At 38.0% G+C, this 21,069-nt stretch overlaps 1 protein-coding gene across 4 annotated transcripts in view; it reads left to right on the forward strand.

The window, feature by feature from the left end:
• Positions 1 to 21,069, forward strand: part of ARHGEF28 (Rho guanine nucleotide exchange factor 28) — a 240,885-nt gene that overhangs the window by 154,714 nt on the left and 65,102 nt on the right. For all 4 annotated transcript variants that reach the window (XM_084880890.1, XM_084880888.1, XM_084880889.1 and 1 more), the window contains 7 exons: positions 2,653 to 2,860; positions 4,918 to 5,029; positions 8,625 to 8,667; positions 13,217 to 13,340; positions 13,677 to 13,809; positions 19,545 to 19,600; positions 20,635 to 20,683. In XM_084880890.1, coding sequence (XP_084737016.1) covers positions 2,653 to 2,860; positions 4,918 to 5,029; positions 8,625 to 8,667; positions 13,217 to 13,340; positions 13,677 to 13,809; positions 19,545 to 19,600; positions 20,635 to 20,683 — 725 coding nt within the window. The remainder of the gene's footprint in view (positions 1 to 2,652; positions 2,861 to 4,917; positions 5,030 to 8,624; positions 8,668 to 13,216; positions 13,341 to 13,676; positions 13,810 to 19,544; positions 19,601 to 20,634; positions 20,684 to 21,069) is intronic.

Here is a 21,069-nt window from a genome sequence, read left to right on the forward strand (position 1 = left end):
AGGACTTGTGATCCCCAGACAGACCCATTTTGACCCTGGGGGGGCCATGGGACCCCCCCTCACTGGGTGTCATGGTGGGAATGTGTAATACAAATGATAATGAACTTGAAGTGAACTATACCCCTTTTTTAAAAATAAGCAAATCATAGGCTGCCGCCTCCTGCACACCCCCTACTGGGGATGTGCCTGCAACCAATGCACATACCCTTAACCGTAATTGAACCGGGGACCTTTCAATCCGCAGGCCGACGCTCTATCCACTGAGCCAAACCGGTTTCGGCTTTCTAAAGTTTAAAACAATATTTTGGTGAAAGTAAAACTGTATGCATGATATGTAACCATTAGGTTATTTAAAACTAGAGGCCCGATGTACGAAATTCATGCAAGGGCCTTGGCCACCGCCCCAGCCCCCACCTGCCGCTGCCATGGCAACCTCTGTTGCCTCTGCCTCGGCCCCCACCAGCCACAGCTTTGTCTGAAAGGAAGGACATCTGGAAGGACATCCAGTCTAATTAGCATATTATGATTTTATTATAGATTAATAGATATTTTAAGAAGTTACAAGGAGAAAATAAGCAATGCAACACTTACCTTAACAAACTTTACAGCAAGAGAATTAGTTGATAGAAGACAAGTTTTGTTCTGTTCTAAAGTATATCTTTAAAACCATTTTTGTTTTGTTTTTTCCACAGTAAGAAATGCTTGTCACACCATGAGGTCCCCCTTGCTTCTCCCATTCACATAAAATTTAAATTTTTTATGAAATAACATGTGGAATGTATCCTGGTGATTTTTACTCTATATTATTTTAAAAGAAGGGTCTCAATGTGTTCTTTTTTTTTAACTTTAAAAAAATATATATTTTATTGATTTTTTTTTTTTTTTTTTTTTTTTACAGAGAGGAAGGGAAAGAGATAGTTAGAAATATTGATGAGAGAAAAACACTGATCAGCTGCCTCCTGCACACCTCCTCCTGGGGATGTGCCTGTAACCAAGGTACATGCCCTTGACTGGAATTGAACCTGGGACCTTTCAGTCCGCAGGCTGACGCTCTATCCACTGAGCCAAACCAATTAGAGCTCAATGTGTTCTTTAAGGAGAAAATTCCACTTTAGAAACCTCAGTGGTGACAGGCCTGACCTTTACTTACTGCCAGGTTTGCCGGTGCCCAGTGGGGCCCATGAAAAAGTTCAAGGACCAGAGACACATATAGGACCCTGTGTCATGTAATTTATTAAGTTGATATTAGGTGGCTATTAAATAGCCTATGTGTTTGTTTGTTTTTTAAGGAAAAATAACCCAAATGAGTTATTCAAAGTTTTATTTTCTAGTTGTATTTCATAATCAAGATGGTTTTGTTATATTGTGCTTAAATTTTAACTTCAGAACTGTAACAACCAAAGAAAAATACATTAAAAAATGCAGTTTGTTTTTTTTCATTTGTTGCTTCTTGTTTTATAAACAGACAACAGAATAGTAGTTACCAGAGGGGATAGGGCTCAGGGGAGGACAAAGAGGGTAAAGGAGATCAAATGTATGGTGACGGAAGGAGATGAGGCTTTGAGCAAGCAATGGCATTTACAGATGTTTTATAAACTGCACACCTGAAATTTATATGATGTTATTAACCAATGTTACTCTAATAAATTTAATTTTAAAAATTCACTGTGCAGTGAACATGCCGGTAAAAGCGGTTGGCCTCAGAGTTTGAGTGGCTTAGAATGTGAATGTTCAGGAATGAGCCAGGAATGTGGAAGGTCACATTCTTTCCTTTAAATTTCATGGTTAATCACAGTTAAATGAGGAAAGAAAAGCATTATAGTTGAGCAGAGTTGCTACCTGCCTGTGGGATGGATTTTTCATGGGATAATTTTTAAACATTTCTAAAGTGATAATTTGACACCTTTGGGACCTCACTGAGTTCCTGCCTGACCTGGGTGGTGACAGCAACTTCGGGTGAGACATTTGCACACCTTGCCTTCCCGATGCTCTGCCCCCTGAGCTCTCTGGCCAGGGACACGGAGAGAACTCCACTCAGCATATGCTCATATGCAGATCCCCCAGAACTGCTCCCAAACAGCCCTGTGGCTCTGTTTTGTCTGCATTTTTTTTTTTTAATATTTGAAGCATAACTATTTGGGGCTTGCCACAATCACATTTACACAACAGAAATCGGATAACACTAACTTGAACCAGCTTTTGTTTCGTAGAGTACCCGAAATGGCTTTAGCTAGGTAGAAATGTTCACGGGGGAAACAAAATTGTTGAAAATGAGGATATCTGGGGGAAGAAAAACAGTGAAAACTACTTCAGTATAAATTTTATTAGAAATTGGCCCTAGCCGGGTAGCTCAGTTGGCTGGAGCATTGTCCCAATATGTCAAGGTTGTGGACTGGATCCCTGGTCAGGACAGATACAAGAATTAATCAAGAACGCATAACTAAGTGGAACAACAAATCAGTCTCTCTCTCTCTCTCTCTCTCTCTCTCTCTCTCTCTCTCTCTCTCAAATCAATAAATAAAAGTTAAGAAAAAGAAATTAAATGCATAACCATTACACTCCATACCAATGAAGAATTGGAATTCAGAGAAATAGAAACCAACTCTGTTGGCTTCCTTGGTTTTTTATTTATTGGCTCACTTTGTGCTCCAGTTCCAGCCTCGATGCCCTGGACGCAGACAGTGAGGGGGAAGGGCCTGCGGAGCAGGCACGCCTGTGCCACACGCCCGTGTCGCAGAGCTCCTCCAGAAGCGGCATTCCCAGCGGGGATGAATTAGACGCTTTTGAGACCAACACTGAACCGGATTTTAATATTTCCAGGACCGAGTCACTTTCTTTATCAAGTAATCTTCAGTCAAAGGTATTCTGATTGGTATTCATGTGGCTTATTCTAAGCGGGGATGGAAATGTGTTGTCTAAATCTATCCATCTCTGAAAGACAAATGATGTTTTATTCACCTGTATAAACTTTTTTTTTTTTTTTGAGACCTCATGCGCTGGCTGATCGAGCCTTTCTTTTTCATCTTTCCCACTCTAATCTGTATAGTCCTTACTTACAAGGGACGGTTTTCATTAGTTCAACACTAGTACATGTAACCTTTCACATACTTGGAATATTTTACCATTTTACATAATAATTTCTACTGTCATCTCTTAAGCAAAGGGAAGAAAAACTGGTAGTATTCAGTGGGTTTCTGATCAAACTTGTTTTGCTCACATAACATTTTGCTTTGCCTGGGGGGTGAGGTACATCATGTTACTAAGGCAGATGATGTTTGTTTAGCATTCCTGGCTACAAGAGCTACTCTGGAACCCCATAAACTGTCCGTTTTTCCATAGGAGACAGATTTTCTCTCATTGGCACTTTCACATGGGATTTCATTTGTTGTAGTTGGTTTTTTTTATTTATTTTTATTTTTTATTTTTTTAAAATTGATGTTATTGGATAGCATTAATTAAATTATACAGGTGTCAGGTATACAATTCTATAATACATCATTTGTATTGTATACCCTTCCTGTCTTGTAGTGAAAGCCTTTTTGTATTTGGATATGCTTTCTTCCTTTTTGGTTTGTATTATTATCCACTTTTTTCTTCTTAAATTGAGTTTTCTACTATGCCCAAACAGAACTTTACCATGAACACATACTGTTATGCAACACTTTATGTTTGTAGTAGAGTATATTATATACAAACATATTTTATGTATGTACTACATCTAGTTTTATCACAACTCTTCTCGGACATAAGAGGTTTACTGAATACTGAAATTGTTGAGCAGATGAGGTTCTGCAGAGATGAAGATGTCTTGTCTTGGTTACCCATGATAGTGAACAGTCAGAACTCAAATCCAGGCCTGAGTCCTCTCCCTCATCTCTGAAGAACTGTCATAATCTTTTGAATTCAAAGATCATGTGATAATTCTGGATAGTCAGAAATGAGTATGCTTGTCGATGTAGATCCTTCTTGGTTTTGCATTTTGGATGGAACTGTGAAACACTCACCATTACGTGGGATGAAAGGTAATTTCATCTTTGTGAAGCACTTCAGTGTTGTCCACTTTGAAGAAGAATGTGTCCTTTAAAGCAGCGGTTGCCAACGGCTGGTCCGTGGACCACTGATGGCCCGTGAGGTCCAAAAGGTTGGTGACTGCTGCTTTAAAGTATAGCCTGCTGGTCGAACTCCTGGTTGAGGGGACATTTTGCATATTAGCCTTATATTATATAGGATATACACTGAGTGGCCAGATTATTATGCATTCAGAGATCATAATAATCTGGCCACTCAGTATATATTAATATGGAATTTTGATTAAATGCTACAGTGTAAAAGAAAAATAACTGATAATTCAGGTGAAAAAAAGTCAAACTCATTAAATATACAGAGAAAAGTCATTTGACTTAATTTTTCACTTTTAACTAACTTGATTGGAATGTCATAATTGCATCCTAAAGTATATAAAAGGAACTATTCCCCAAAGTTTCAAAAAGACAATAAATATTTAAAAGTTATGAGAGTCAAACATAAATAATAAGATTACAAAAACAGATCCAGAGACAGAGAAGCATCGATCAGACTGTCAAACCTCAGAGGGAAGGTAGTGGAGGGAGTGGGTAAGTGGGAGAGATCAACCAAAGGACTTGTATGCAGGCATATAAGCATAACCAATGGACACAGACACCGGGGGTGGGGTTGGGGGGCGGTGAGGCCATGAGGGATAAGAACACATATGTAATACCTTAATCATTAAAGAAAAAAATAAAAATAAAACTTAAATTGAAAAAATAAAGATTACAACAGAAATGTTCAGGTTGAAACCTTTACAAAGATGCTGATTTAGTAACACTCATGGTGAACACATAATACTTTCAAGACTTATGTAGCATTTTTTAAAAACTTTATTATGCTCTCTTTTAGGAATCACTACTTTCTGGAGTCCGCTCACGTTCTTATTCCTGCTCATCACCCAAAATTTCTCTAGGAAAGTCTCGGTTGGTGCGTGACTTCACTGTGTGCAATTCAAGTGAAGGTGAGTATTGTTTATCATGCATCTTCGCGAGCATTCTATCCCAGGGCAGAGTTTTAGTAAAAGTACATAAAATATACAAGGACAGCAGGCAGGAGTTTTCCATTTTATTTTCACAATTGATTTTTCTAAGTTTAGCAAAAATCTTTTTCTCATTAGATATCAGACAAGTTAAAGATCCGATTTTGATGAAATGACAAATTAGTATACATATCTCTGTTGATTTATTCTTTGAATAAAATGTATTCCTCAAATTGTATAAGCTATAATTTATTCTAGGTTCATTATTGTGAGAGCTTTAAATAAAGTATAAAAATTATTCTTCCCCTATATATAAATTGCTAAAATAATCTAACTCCTCAGAGGCAAAGCATTTCAAAATTGATTTTCTTTCTTTCTTTAGCAAGGGATTTTAGGGAGTTGAAATAAGAGAACATATTTGAAACATAAGTAAATGTATCCCAAGGTTTTATGTGCCAATGTAAGCATTTAGAAATCTAACTTTTATGCAATGACATTTTAATTTAAATATAGTATATCTGCAGAAAAGGGTATAAATGATAAGCATATAGTTAGATGAATTTTTAAAAGTGAATTCAGATAAAGAAATAGGACAATTACAGGTAACTCAGAGCTGCCCCTCTCAGTTTTCAACTTGATTTTGAAATGTAATTATTTCATACTTTCTGCACATAATATATTATGTAAAATTGCATTTCAAAACATATTCGGAAGTGTTCATGCTACTCTGTAATATATAGCATTATAATAAAATTTTTGACAATGTATTAGATAATGCTTTTTTTGGGTAATCCTTAAAAGTTTTAAAAGATTCAGAAAATAAGAGATGTGCTTAAGTACTCTCGACATCTCAGTGTAGAATATTTAAAATAGGATTTGTTTTACACCTTTTCTTTCCTTTTTAAAAGTCTTTATTACATTGCTGTTTTGCATTTTCTGCTATGTAGAATAGTATTGTAAGCATAATCTTTGTGCTTGGAGCTCCCATCCTAAACAGGGCCTTAGGTATGGAAGATATTCAATAAATATTTGTTGAACAAATACAGTAGTCAAGATACTTCAAATACAAAACAAGTGTTACTAGGTGTGCCCCCTGCTTCCCCACCACCGCCGCCCACCCTCCAACTGCTGTCACCCTTTCTGGGAAGTCTTTTGGAAGAGGAGAAAGCAAGACTACTCATATGTTGTCCATGTTAATTTTTGGAAAAGAAGATAGAGAAAAGGACTAAAAGAAGAAAAGGGTACAATTATTCTTTAGAGGACAGGAAAAAAATGGATTGAATTTGCCCTGGATTTTTAAATTTTATTTTAATAACATGAGTATTTCTAAGATCTCCCATTACCTAATCATAGTTTAGGTTGGGAGTCCTCTTAATGGCGGCTTGATACCTTTCTACTCAGAGTCCTAGGTAACGGATTCACTTTATACCATAACTATTTGGAAAACACCTTGAAGTCTTCTATTAAATGTGCACAATGGCGGCCTCGCCTTTATACCTGAAATAGCCCTGATTTTCCAAGTCATATCCTTCAAGTTTGAAATTACTGAGCAGATGACTAAGAGCAAATTGATTGTTTATAAGGGAAAAGAGCCCTTCCTTGTTAATTCTTTAATGAATAAGGAAGGGTATCGCTGCCTAACATACAATCTTTAACTCCTAGCAATTGAATTAGACAGAATAAAAACTGACATCCTTTGGTTTCTCTGTGAATAAAAGCTTATCTTTAGACTGTATATTTTAAAGCAAGACTATTTGAATGAAGTTTGATATTCTCCAAAAGGTAAGAATTACAAACAGGTAATTTAGATTAAAGCTACACACTAAATGTATAGATTCCAACAGATACTCCTGTGTGGTGGCCAATGTTTGGATTGACACCATTTATCTTAGTCAAAACTATTGGATTATGAAGAACAAGTTAAGTCTTAAGGAAGAAGGAGTACTTTTAACTGTGATCAAAGCACAGGTGTGAAAACGTGACCGGTTCAAAAGTGTATTCCAAAAATTTCAGTGTTTAGTTTACTTAATCAGGGGTAAATGGATATTTGTGGGGTTAGAAATCTTCTCTCAATGAGTTTTGAATAGTTCTAAATATTTTCTCTATTTCAATAGACTCTCATTCTCCTTTTGCCCCAGTGAAAACTCCCATATATGAGCTATAATACAGTTATATGAAGATAGGATGGTCTTTTTGCCCTTTTTATTTTTACTTGTGATCTCTCTCCCTTGTCACTTCCAAAGGGCTACTATTGTTATGTCACATCCTTTTTTTGAGCCAAGAGTACAATGGCAGCAATTTAATCACTTAATGCTTATATACATAAAACAAAATCCAACCCTATACATCATAGGGTTGTATGATGTATACATTCCCTTTGGTACATCATAGGTTTAGATAGAAAGGGATATTGTCAATATTTTGATGATAATTATAACCTTACCAAAATGGACAAAAGTGTTCTACATTTAGGAATCTGAGGAGTGAACTAAATGTACTTTTGGAGATTACTGTGCACTAATGGATGGAATCTTTTTAAACTTTGTCCAGTTGGCTGAGTCTGGTTCTGTTACCTTATTAGCTCGATTATTTTGGACAAGAAGCTTTATTCTCTTGGTACCTCTTGTACCTCAGCCTATTTACAATAAAGATACTGATTTCTGCCCAGAAATTAACTTGTGGGACATTTAATAGCAATAAAATAAAGCCTTCAAATTTTTCAAAGTAGATTTTATGTTACCTACAAGATAGAATAAGTTTCAACATCGATATTTACACATTTCAGTGATATGTATTTATTAGTGTTCCTTCTTATATACCTGGCCCATCTTCTTTGCAATTTAGTTTTGCCTCTTCAAGCTTCTGGACTGTAATGGTAAAGAATTTGTCCCTGCTCTGTAGATGGTGTGCTCCACAGTGGCTGCTCCCTCCGTCAGTCTCTCTCCCTGTCTAAATCAGTGGCTCTGCTCCACCCCTGTAGTAAGTACTTCAGTTCCTTCCGAAAACCAGATGGCTCTGAGCTTCTTGCATGAGCCTGTCCTTCTACCCCCGAGAAGTCCAATAGGACAGGTGGTCTTCCCTTTCCCATGAGCCACAAGGCACATCTCTGAACTGGCTGCTGCTAGGATTTTGTAAAGGCATTGCAGTTCTATTCAAATGGGCTCTTCCGTAGACTGGCCTTCAAGACTTCTTTTTAGCTTTGCTTAAAAAGTAGCTAAGGCATCTATTGATTCTGTATTTTGGGAAATTAGTGTTATAAAAAGAGATGAAGCTCTGGTGAGAAATATTAAAAAAAAATAGAACTAGTTTTCTGCAATTCTGAAAACATTGGCTGCCCTTGCTGATGCTAATTTTGTTCATAGAACCATTAAATGTTGCCATGTTTTGGCCTCTTCCCCAAACTAGGGAAAGTGGTAAAGATACCCAGAGCACTGACCTACTTATATAAAGTGACGTGTTTTCTCGTAACTGGTGGTGTACGTAATGACAAAATAGGGTGGAGTGTGTGCATTTCAGACTAATATGTGACTGCTAGTTTGTCTGCCTTGGTTTTCATTTTATTTTCTGTGTCTTGTAGAGCAAAGAGCTTACAGTTTACCAGAGCCGCCGGAAGAAAAAAGGTATTTTAACTGTTCCAAATTTCCAGAGGCACTGCTTGATCCACTTTTGGAAATGTGTGCACATTAACAGTTTGTGAAGTTTTTATGCAATGGGCCTGCTTAAATCTTTGGCTTCCTTTGTGATCTGTATAGGTGGCTAGCTAGCTGCTCCTTTCCCTCCCCAGACTGGGGACAGAGTATTCTATTGGGTTATTGTCAAAGCCAAGCACTTATAACATATGGGACCATGGGGAACAGTGTGAAGTCCATCTGCTTTAGAAAGGCATCAGGCTGTGGTCTGCTCGTTTACTTGATTAGAGCATCATCCTGATAGCCAAGGTTGCAGGTTCAATCCTTAGTCGGGGCATATACAAAAAGCAACCAATGAGTGCATAAATGAATGGAACAACAAATCTATGTTTCTTTCTCCTTTCCTCTCTCTCTCTGAAATTAATTTTTTTTTAAAAAAAGGAAATAAAATAAAAAGGCATCAGGATTTGGCTAGGTAGGCCTGCCATGACAAGAAGTTTTATTTACTATGACAACAGATAGTGGGCAGTTATAGAAAGTGCCTAAACATCTGTTACCTGTAGTGAGTAGTGTGTAGGAGTGTTAAGTTTGAAACAAAGAATGCATAATGTTCAAAGTGCTATAACCATCATCAGTTTTCTAATTGATATGCAGATTTGAAAGCTGTGTGCCTAAGCACCTCTCCTCCTCCTCCCCCAAATTACTGTTAACTGGAGTTTGGGAAGTTGACTAGGGAGCAGGCAAGACTTTCAATTCTTTTGGTCTCAAGTAACTAACCATGCATGAGTCCCACTGTGACATAGCAGAAATGTTTGGCATTAAGAGAATATATAAAAAAGAGAAAATGGTTTTAATTTTGGTGATATTAATGCTGAAACTCAGAAACCTTTTAATATACAGATCAAGATAGACTATTGTAATTTAAGTCTTAGAATAAAAGTACTAATAAGAAAAAGCCTCCTTTTGTTTATTCTTATATTTTGAGACCAGAATAGAAACTTGGAACTGAGAAAACCAGAGGAAGACTAAGAATGTCCTTTAAGAATAGGATGCTGATGAAGATGGCAGGATAACAGTGATGATGATGATGGCATTTATTGAGTGTGTGTTTTTTGTTTTTGTTTTTTTGATTTGTGCTGTTTGGAGCTGCTTACAGTTATAACTCCTTTTGACCATTTTACTAATTCTGGAATTTGTTCATGATCTTGGTTGTCATTTTGATTAGCAATCTTCTCTCTGCCATCTTTCTCACAATTGAAAAAGTAATGGACTGTCAAGATTTTAAAAATAAAACACATTTATTTTCCATTAGGAGAGGGAAGTAATGCTAGAAAAACCAATGTCACAATTGGTTAAATATTAGCCAATAAAATGCTTTAACTTGGATGTGATGTGTAAGGAGTTTTCTTTTCTCTCTTGATTCCACATTTTCTGTCATTCTGTTTCCCTCCCACCCCCCTTTCTATTCTTTATTGCCCATTAATCCACATCCTGAAAGCATCTGACTTTCTCAGTCATATGCCTTAGTGAAGCGATTTTCAACCTCTTCCAACTCATGGCACACAAACCGATTGCTTAACTCCTGTGGCACATGAAAAAATATATTTTTGCCAATCTGGGAAAATTTTGATTCATTCACACTGGATGGCTATTGTGTTGGCTGGTGCCATTTTTTTTTTTTTTTTTTTTTTTAATTTGGTAGTCCAAGGGAAAAGAGGTCAGTGTCCCTGACTAAACAATCAAGCATTGCATGTTTTAGAAATTTTGGTGGCACACTGGTTGAAAATTGCTGCCCTGATGTATCTAGTAGAGTAGACCTTCTATCTCACCTGTTCTGTTCCTGATATCTTATTGGCTGTGCCAGGAAGAGCCCTGGCCATACCTATGGTTTGCTTTTCTCATAATATACATATTTACTTGAGGGTCCTCCTACATTGCCATTTTTATGTGTAGTAATCACTTCATTTCTGGAAAAGGATGCAGCCAGGTAAAAGGGGAACTCTCTCCAGACCTTGCAGGCTCATTTCTGCAGAGCTGACACTCTACCTATCCTAACTTCTTAAATGCTGTATGGCATGACTCACTTATCTTATTGCCACCATCTGTCTTAAATTTACTACATCTGTTACTTTCTATTTAAAAAAAAATTTTTTTTTTTGAGCAGCTGAGTGTTCAAAGAAGTCACACTGTGTCAACTTTCCATTTGGATAGTGGGAACTTTTTAACATTTAAATGCCCAGTTTTCATTTAAAAAATAGGTTATAGATATAATAAATTAAGGATTAAGATGTTCTTTAGATTTTAAATATCTACTTACCAATTAAAAAAGGCAATACCAAGACAGACTCTGAAGAATGGGGCTTGTAGAATTTTATTGTGGGTGATTCCACTGGGCATCAAATTGATAATGGAGCTTAGCCATTCTTGTTCTGGGATGTTGAAAGAGTTTAAAATATTTCCCTTTAGATTCTTATAAAGTAAAGCTACTTAAATTCTGTTATGAAATCAGTTGAAGACCTTGCCCTTCTCAGTTCTTTACCACAGTAACTACTTGTTATATAGATTATTATTGTTTACATGATCATGTCTCAGGCCTTACCAGCCTTTGAGCTTTTAAGTTAAGAGGTATAATTTTACATAATTTTGTACAAGTATGTAGAATACATGGTAAATTGTGGTGCATGTGAACGTTTTAAATCAAAATTGAAATGTTGTTCTTGATATTCTATTCTGTAGCTTGGTGATTTGGAATATAGTTGGGTACATAATTTTCTTTTATTTGAGAGAGTTTACTTGTGTTCCTGCTGGGAGGTAGGAGAGAGGACTTCTTGATCTCAAATCCACATTGACCTCACCATTCTTTAATTCTGAGGCTTAGTCTACTCAGCTTACTACTGTCCTCTTAAGTATTGGGTGGCACCTTTTGTGACTCAAATGTGTTTTTCTCCCACTCTCAACGTGAGCCTGTTGCATATTATACCATGTGTTTTGAAAATTAGGGTGCTTAAGACATAAGAGATATGAAATTTTATAGGTTATATTAATCAGTTATCTAAGGAGGTGGCAGTGAAGTAGAAAGGAAATAATAGAGTCTGAGTTCTTTTTTGTTACTTTGAGTAGTTATAGGATACATTCACTTCTATTTACCCTCTTTCCTTTCTGACTTTTTCAACTGTCTTAAATAGCAAACCCAGTTTCACTTACTGTGCAGGATTTGAAAAGCAGGGCACTGTCCTAACTATGCCTTTGGATCTGTGTGACCAAGAGGCAGCCCTGAAGCCATTTATTTATTTAAAAAACAACAACACATTCATAGGTTTGAACTCTCCATTATCTAGTATAGAGATTAAATAACTTAAAGTTTTGTTTCATATGTACCAGATAACTACATTTTATATTTAAGTGTGAGAAGGGCCCTTAGAAATAATTTGGTTTAAGCCTGTCATTGATCAGATGAGAAAACTGAAGTCCTAGATTGCTTTTGAAAGTATTTCCCAGAGTTGAATGTGTTAGCCACTAATCTTCACAAATGAGGTTTTTTTTTTTTTTTTTTTTTTTTTTTTTTTTTTTTTGCAGGGGTGGGGAGGGGGGTAGAAAAGACTTTGCTTATGAAATCTTCATTTTGGGAATATTCAGTCTACAGAAGTGTTACCTGGTTTGACATGATACATACTTAGGTTGATTTTAACATATTCTCTCTTTCTCTGTTATAATATTAGCAATATAAGACTATCAGAGAAAGTTCCAGGGGAAATACCTTTTTTTATAGCTGGAACTTATTTTTTTTCATAAAGAATGATATATGGATTAGAGGTAAATAAATGATGTTCAGTGTGTTCATGGATTGGGTACAATTGCCTCTAGTTTGACTCTTATTTGGGGGGAGTATCTACAGTTTTCTCTCCTTTGTAACCTAAAGAGTTTCAGGTTGCAAATAGCTTGACCAAGTAGGAGAGACAGAACCAGGTGGCAGACAGCCTGTTTCTCAGGCCATATTGACAAAGGAAATATCTGTCTGCTGAGTATTATCTCTGTGTTCCAAACAGAAAATACACTTCTTATTGTTGGTTTTTTGGCTTCTCTGTGCCAGAGGAAAATTCTATTAGTATAATAAACAGAGAGATGAATATTTTCAGAGTAAAATTATAAGTCTGAGTTATTCTTTATTTCTCCAATATTTCATTATGAAAAAAATGTAAAGTATACAGAAAAATTAAAAGAATTATATACTGAATACCTACCTCTACTACTTATATTCTCTAATTGTTAGTTGTTATCTATCAACTAGTTGCTTTATCTATCTACCTACCCATCTATAAGATATATTTTAATAGTTTGTATCTTTACCTTTAGAATAATAATTAAAACTGAACAAATCTATATGTATAAATATATATATTTACACATTATATATATATATATATATATATATATATATATATATATAATGTGTAAATATATATGTGTAAAAGCATATGCTGTATTTTGCTCCCTCTTTAAATTCTATAAACCATGAATGAATACAGATTATTTTTTGTAGAATTCCTGAAGAAGAATGGGATAAATACATCATACCTGCCAAATCGGATTCTGAAAAGTACAAAGTGAGCCGAACTTTCAGCTTCATCATGAATCGGATGACTAGCCCTCGGAATAAATCTAAGGTAGTTAAGATTTGGTGCCTATTATGCATAAACACAGATGGCTCAGTTTCTCAGCAATTAACATAATTTCCCCTCCCCCTTTAAAATCATTTATGTCAGATTTTACACATATTTGAAAACCTGTATGTTTTATATGGAGTATTGCCTAAGTCATCAGAAATGCTAAGACAACTACATCTGAGTTATAGTACATGTTGGCATCATGGTACCCATGGATTACAGTCCTTGTAGTCTGATAGAAATCTAGGGACTTTGTATGACTTCTCAAAGATGTTGGCTCTCATTTCTCTTTTCTCATTTCTCCCCATTTTCCTGCTGCTGCTGCTCTATATGAAGACAAAAAGCAAGGATGCCAAAGACAAAGAGAAGCTGAGTCGACATCAATTTGTCCCTGGAACTTTCTCTGGGGTTCTGCAGTGTTTGGTTTGTGATAAAACACTCCTGGGGAAAGAATCGTTTCAGTGTTCTAGTAAGTTCTTGGGGTTTGTACGCGGGGTTTTTGTGCTTTGCATCCCCAGACAGTAAAACCCATGAGGCCAGAGTCATTGCTAAGCATATTCACGTGGACATTTGTCTTAGTACTGCACGTACGATTTAACAGCTTACCAAGAATGAATGACCCATGATGGTTCGAGTCAGTACTTTTTATCCACAACCTCCCAGAGCCCAGACTACATAGCTCACTGCCAACTTAAATGTCTCCATTTGGGTGTCTAGAAACTTCTCAAATGCTACATGTCCAAAACGGAGCTCTGTTCTGCCATTCCCCCGTGCCCACCTTCAAGCTGACTCTCTTCGTTAATGGCACCCACAGTGCCCAGAACCAATGCCTTGTGAATAGCGGCTTAGTAAATACTTGTGGAGTGAAATAATTATTCAGAGCCAAAGAATTCAGGCCCATGCAGGTGAAATGTATTTTATAATATTTGTTGGTGGCCGAAGTTAGAGGGTGGCATTGGAGATGGGATGGGAGCATAAAGGAAAGAGAAGATCAGGGGAACGTTTCCATGTAAGTCTCTTTAAATTCCTAGGAAATGACTCAATTAAGAATCGAACTGTGTTGATAGTTGTACATATCAGAATAATGCGATCCACACATGGCTTTAAAGGTGGCTTGCCTCTTCTCACCGTTGTCAGTATTTGATGACACCAGCTCTGCACGTGCTTGAGCTTTGCTTTCCTTGGCAAATACTTGATTTCTTTCTTCTATGGGATCTGAAATAGTATCAAGCAGTTCAGATTTGATTTAGGTTGCTGATTTTTTAGAAATTTGCTGTAAGTATTGCTGCGGATTGTTTCCGGCTTGCCTGCCTGTCAGCAGGCGGTTATAATCGGGTGCCATGGTACCCATTCCCCAGGGTGTCAGTCCACCCTGTTCGCCAGGCTGATCCCCCTGATGGCTCCACCAGCCACATCACCATCGTTCTCTCCCCTCATTTTAAGGTAAACTCTTCAAGGGGGAGATCGGCACTCCCCGCTCTGATGTCTGGCCCTGGCACTTCTTCCTCTGCCACCTGCATGTTGGCCTCTGTCTGTAGCATGTAACAGAAGTCCTGCTTTTGACGGAAACTTGGCATCGCTTTCTAGTCAGGTCTGAGAGGCTGTGCTCCTGTCGATTGCCCCTCCACTTAGGTAAACGTTCTCTTTTCCATGGCCCACTTCTCTCCTGTTTACCACGGGTGTTGTCTCCTTTTTCCTGAGGCCCTCCAAGCTCAGTTCTTCTGCATTTGTTCACTCCCCCTTTATTGTTTCTTTGTTAATAGTCATGCAATCATTTGTTCTAAAATACTATAATTAGGCCTATCTTCCCAGATTAATGTCTTTATCCCCCATGTTCTACTGCCATATTTCCAGCTGCCTAGAGAGGCTGAGCAATCAGGTAATGTGTGGCCACTTTGGAGAGTATGGAAGAACTACAGGGATAATAAACCAAGACTGTCCCAGTTACACAGGCTCAGGGTGACCCTCACTGTGGGCATCACCACCCACATGTTTTATGTGAAAGGTCCTCCTTCTTGCTACATTAATGGTACAAGCTCAGACCTTGGCCACCTTGACGACTCTTCCTTTTTGTCTCCTCCCCTCACCCAAGTCCCCACACTCTTTCCTTCCCTGCCTCCCTGGGACCAGTCCCTGCACCACTGTTTCCTTTCCTATCTCCCTGGGACCATTCTCATCACCCTCTTGAAGACTGCTGAGAGCAAACTGCACTAGTTTCCCTCTCCAAATATTTTCACTTCCAGTTTATTCTGAATACACTTACCACATCAGTCTTTGTAAAACGCCACTTTCATCAGCCCGCATGCACAAAAGAGCTTCTCTCCTGTTTGTTTCCTGGACAAGCCCAAGCTCTTCTGCTGCCTGTGGTTCCTGGTCTGCCTCCTGCTGGCCAGTCCCCGGCTAGTTCCCCTTTCAGCCTCACAGCCAGGGGCTGAGCCAGGGCCTGCTGTCCTCTTCTCCCCTCCTGTGGGGTTTCCTGCCTCTGTTCCTTCACTTGTGATTATAATCTCCCTTTTCTCAGTTTCCCCTTCTCTATGTCAATCCACATTTCCCACCTCGTTTTGGGAGATCTTCCCCGACTGCTGTGGCCTAAATTCTTACACATCACGTTTATGACCTATTTATTCTGTTTAATACCGGGTTATGTACAACCTCTTTTGATTTTAACTACTAAAATGGACATTAAGTTATTTAAGGACTATAATCATACAATTCTTTTGTATCCCCTTCAGCAGCCATCACTAAGCTGGGCCCTTAGACAGTCATATGCAGTTAATATATAATTAATAATATGTAGTTAGATCCTCGGATGTATTGTAATTAATGCAGCTTAGGGAGCCAGGGCTTGCTGAAAAGTAAACTTTGGTAGTATAGAATATGTTGGTTCATACTGAGTTGCCATGGAAGTCTTATTGGAAGATGGAGATTGCTGAAAGTACATAGGCTGTGTTCAGCTTTTAAAGTAGTCTTTTTAATCTAATAAAATTCATATAAGATATATGGTTTAAGGAGAAGCTTGGTGTTATCCAAAATTTACCACCTAGAGAACATGCTACTTAATATTTTGATGGAGTCCCTTTTAATAAAAAAGTCAGCTTGTTATGCTCATGTTTTATTTGAGGATGCTATCACATGTGTCTAGTTAAGTTTTTCCCAGCATAATGTTGCACTGAGAATTCGTTTGCACATGTAACTGTACACATCTTTGATTATTGCCTTAGATTAAATTCTAGAATCAGTATGAATATGACATGTCCAATCTCTGCTGTTTTTGACAAATAATCCTATTTCATTGGTTTAGTTTTGTTTTTAATCATGAAATTTAGTATTTCTAACCTTAAAAATATGATGTGAAACAAAATATGATATAAATATTGAAAATCCTGGTGGCCCTAGCTGGTTTGGCTAACTGGATAGAGCGCCAGCCTGCAGACTGAAGGGTCCCAGGTTTGATTCTGGTCCAGGACACCTGCCTGGATTGCAGGCTCCATCCCCAATAGAGGATGTACAGAACGCAGCCAATCAATGATTCTCTCTCATCATTGATGTTTCTATCTCTCTCTCTCTCCATTCTTCTCTAAAATCAATAAAAATACATTTTAAAAAATCCTGGTGTCCATAATTTTTTTTTGTTATAGCCTGAGTTGTTATCATAGTTTTTCATGAAAATTGTATTTTTATAAGTTTTTTCTTGTTTATAAGTAGATTGTATTGCTTATATTTTGAAGTTACAGTTCATTGCAGATTTCACTTTCATCAACATAAAATTAATTTCTAATGCCATTAAATGCCTTTTGCATCAAATTTTACTTTGTTTAAAATTAATATTCCTCTTGCTTTCCTTTCCTTTGTATTTCCCTTACCTAACTCTGTGGTCTTGATTTGGGGTGTGCGTCTTTATTTTGGGCTTAGGTGCTCTGTAATGTAAGGGAGAGGCCTTGTTTTATAACATCTTTTTTCTAATTTGCATTTGCAGCTATCAACTATCCTTTATAGTTCTATGCTATTTTCCTTGATGTCTGGTTTAGTTATTTGCTTTTATCTTTTTCATAGATTTGGCAAGGAGATATGCTGTTTTATTATCTATTAATACTAACTTTAGGGCTATGAAAGGCTTATAATTACATACTCTTTTATTTCCCTTCTATTTACCCTTTTTACTTCTAGCCTCTGTTAGTATACCAATTCATCATTAAATTATTGTTTTTATAGTACGGGCATAATCTTTCAGAAATAGTTTTCTATTTCAAGACGAATTTGCTATTTGTGTTCAGCTCTGTGTCTCTACTTACAACAATTTTTTAGCTGTAGTTCTTTGTTTAGCTCACTTTGCTCCTTAAAAAATAAAATTGGATTTATTTCTGAACTCCTAGTTTTGATTCTGCTCTTAATACCTTTTGAAGAAGGTTATTTGTCTGTTTTCTGAAATCTTGTACATCTAAGGGTATATCTTTGCTTCTTTCACACACAAAAAGCAATTTATCTGGCCAAGTTCTTAGGCTAAATGTTTCTACCTCAATTCTCTGTCAACACTGGTCCATTCTATCTGAGCATTTAAAATTGTAGCAGAAAAGTCTGGAACCTGCTTGACCTTATTCCGTTGTGGGTGACCTGCTTTGTCTACTTGAGGACTTTTCAATTTTTAATCATACAGATATCGTCAGAATGTATCTATAGAATAGGTTTCATTTAATTATTTTTCCTAGGAAACAGAGCTTTTGATCTAACTTTTTTGCGGGGGTGGGGTGGGTGGGTTGTTAGCTTTAAAAGAAGTTTTTGTCAGTTGTCGCTTAGACTATTGCTTCTGATCTAGCTTTTCATATTTTTTTCTTTGGAGAGGTGTGATCTCTGTTATCTGTCTTTTTTTGTACGACACCTTCTATTTTATGATTATATCCTTCTTTTTCTCCACATTCTGGAGGAAATCTTTCAAGTTTAATTTCAAAGTGCTGCTTTGATGTTTCTGTCGCATTGATTCTTCACACCCAGTTCACGGTTCACATTCTGCTCTCCACCTTCTCCCTCCTCGCAGTCCTGTTTCATCTCTCAGAGCTCCGCTTCCTCTCCTGCTGCCAGTGGCCCTCACATCTTCCTCCTTCATGGCCGGTGGGGCCTATTTCATGTCTCTTCGGGAGAATACATTCAAATATCTAAAAATTTCTCTCTTTCTGAATTCAGTAATACTCTGTGGCTCACTCTGCCTGCTTGTTTTCAGTATAATTTTGTGCTAGGGTAGCTCACAGCTTCTTTTTTTCTTTATTGTTTTTTTATTTGCTTATTCTGGAATGAAGAGAGGGCCTCTGGTTTCCATGTTTGCCAGCAGGACCAGCTTGCGGGTCAGCCTGGGCCCTGCTTACTGGCCACTGTGATGTTGGCTGAAATGCCTCTGTAGACCCACAGGAGGGAGGGTGGTTGGGTCCAACCTCCTACACAGTGTGGCTTTGGTGGACCTAAATGGTGGGAGAATCCTTTCTCATGGAGCTTCTGATAAGCCACAGGTTCCTGCATCTACACAGGGCATGGGGGTGGGTGGGACAGGGTGGCCCTGGCGTGTGGGAGGAGACGGAGGGCACGGAGACAGCAGCCTGGCAGAAAGCAGTCCCCACGCTGGGGCAGTTTTAGGTGAGGACAGCTTGGGTCTCTGAGCCAGTGGGCAGAAAAGGACAGGCAAGGTGTTCCCTGACATCTTTCAGGGAGATGAGGCCACGTTATTTCTTGGAGAAAAACTCAGGCAGGCCACTAACTTTCCTCTTTTAGTTTGGCTACCTCTAGTTCATAAGCATTCCTGTCGGAGCCGATGATATTTTTTTTTTTTTCTCAGTGGTGGTGTGAGTTTTTCTTTCCACTTCCATCGGCATTCTACCTGGTGTGGGAGTGGGCAGTTGCTACCAGCCAGATGTCTGAAATCGCTTACAATACAGGCCGATAATAGCAAGCGAGTTCTCAGGCAGACACAGACATGTATGTCCTGTGAAACTCCAGGTGTCAGAATGGATGAGTCCCTCTGCAAAAGGAGAGCGGTATCTCCAGGGAAATCAGACAATGGGCAGTGTGGTAGGGCTCCACATCAGTTAGTATTTTTTTCCTTATGTTTCCTAAATATATTTTAATGTGAATGTGCTATTTTATATGACCAGTAAAACCACGATGTTCTCATTAACTTAAATATGACACTTTTTTTTTAATCTCTTCCCTTTGTTACAGACTGTACTGCAAGTGTACATAAAGGTTGTAAAGATGCCGCACCTCCATGTCCCAAGGTAACCGCTGTCACCTGTGCATGTGCATGTTTCTCTCTGGCTCATATGCTTCATATGATCCATTTAGGTTGTGACTCCTCAGTTATCATCTAGATTTATTCCTAGAACAATCACTGCAATGACAAAATCACACACGCTCAAAGTGTAGGGCTAGTCCCTTCTCTGTGTGCTCCCAGAGCTGGAGGGAAAGTGCGGTCTGGCCACCAGAGTTAGGCAGTGGGGGGGCGGGGGGTCTGCCTTCCTGCGGGAACCTGCTTGGTTTACCAGTGTGAACCCTGCTTATATGTAAATGAAGCCTAAGCAGTAATTCTCAGACATCAAACCCCATCAGCACCTGTAGGACTTGTTAAAACACAGATTTCTGGGCGTTCCTTCCAGAATTTCTGACCCAGTAGGTCTGGGTTGGGCCTGAGAATTTGCATTTCTAACAAGTTCCCCAGAGATGCTGCCGGTCCCGGGACTATGCTGAGGCTCGCGGGACTAGAAGAATGTGCTCAGTGTTTGGGGGTGGGCTTGAGTAGATGGGCACCTATCATCCTACTCCCTTCTTTCCACTTTGAAGACATGTCAGGAACGCATGTAAGAAAGCACGAGGAACTTTCAGAGGGAAACTCAGAGTCACAATCTCCATGTTAACTGCATTACATGCTGTGTCAGGCCACAGAGATGAGGGCGATGTTCTATTGTGCAGAGTTGTGTCCTGTAGGCAGGAGGAATAGCCAGGATGGAAAGCAACAAGTGGGAGAAAGGCATAGCTGATAGAAACTCCCCTTTCAATGAGAGCCTCTAGGCTTTTAACAAAGCTGGGATATTCATGAGATTCATGTTCATGCAGCACACATTCATTATAACTTAGCATCTCATTACCATAACATTTTTCTTTGTTGTCTTTAATGTCTTTTGCCTTGAATTCCTCTTTGAAATAATGAAAATGATGTGATAAGAATCCTATCTTGTGTACTAACTGTGTGGACATTCTTGTAGTTTGTTGGTGCTTTGATCTTATTTTATGTGTTTCTGATGTTCTTTACCAGAAACTCCAAGAGAAATTTAACAAGAACAAACCACAGACCATCCTTGGAAGTAAGTGATGTGGAAAACTAGAACTTTCCCTATTTCGTACATTCCATACATTTTTTTCCAATGTAAAATACCCCCAACTTTTGTTTTCTCATTTGCCCAATTATTTCTTCTTTCAGAACAAATGCTTGGCATAATTTTTAGTTACCAGTATACAAAGAGATCAAGAATGGTGTAAACTTCAATGGCAACCTACAAGCCTTTGTACGACATTACTGCATGATTAAAAAAAAAAAAATCAATTACAGTTTACATTCGATGTTATTCTGTATTAGTTTCAGGTGGATAGCATGGAGGTCATATTCTTTTATATTATGGAGGACTATATGGAAGAGGTATTATGATTTTGCCTCAATTCTAAGATGCAATCTGGCATAACATGCACTGAC

The sequence above is a fragment of the Pipistrellus hanaki genome (genome assembly GCF_964339955.1).
Source record: "Pipistrellus hanaki genome assembly, chromosome: 4".
Taxonomy (NCBI): domain Eukaryota; kingdom Metazoa; phylum Chordata; class Mammalia; order Chiroptera; family Vespertilionidae; genus Pipistrellus; species Pipistrellus hanaki.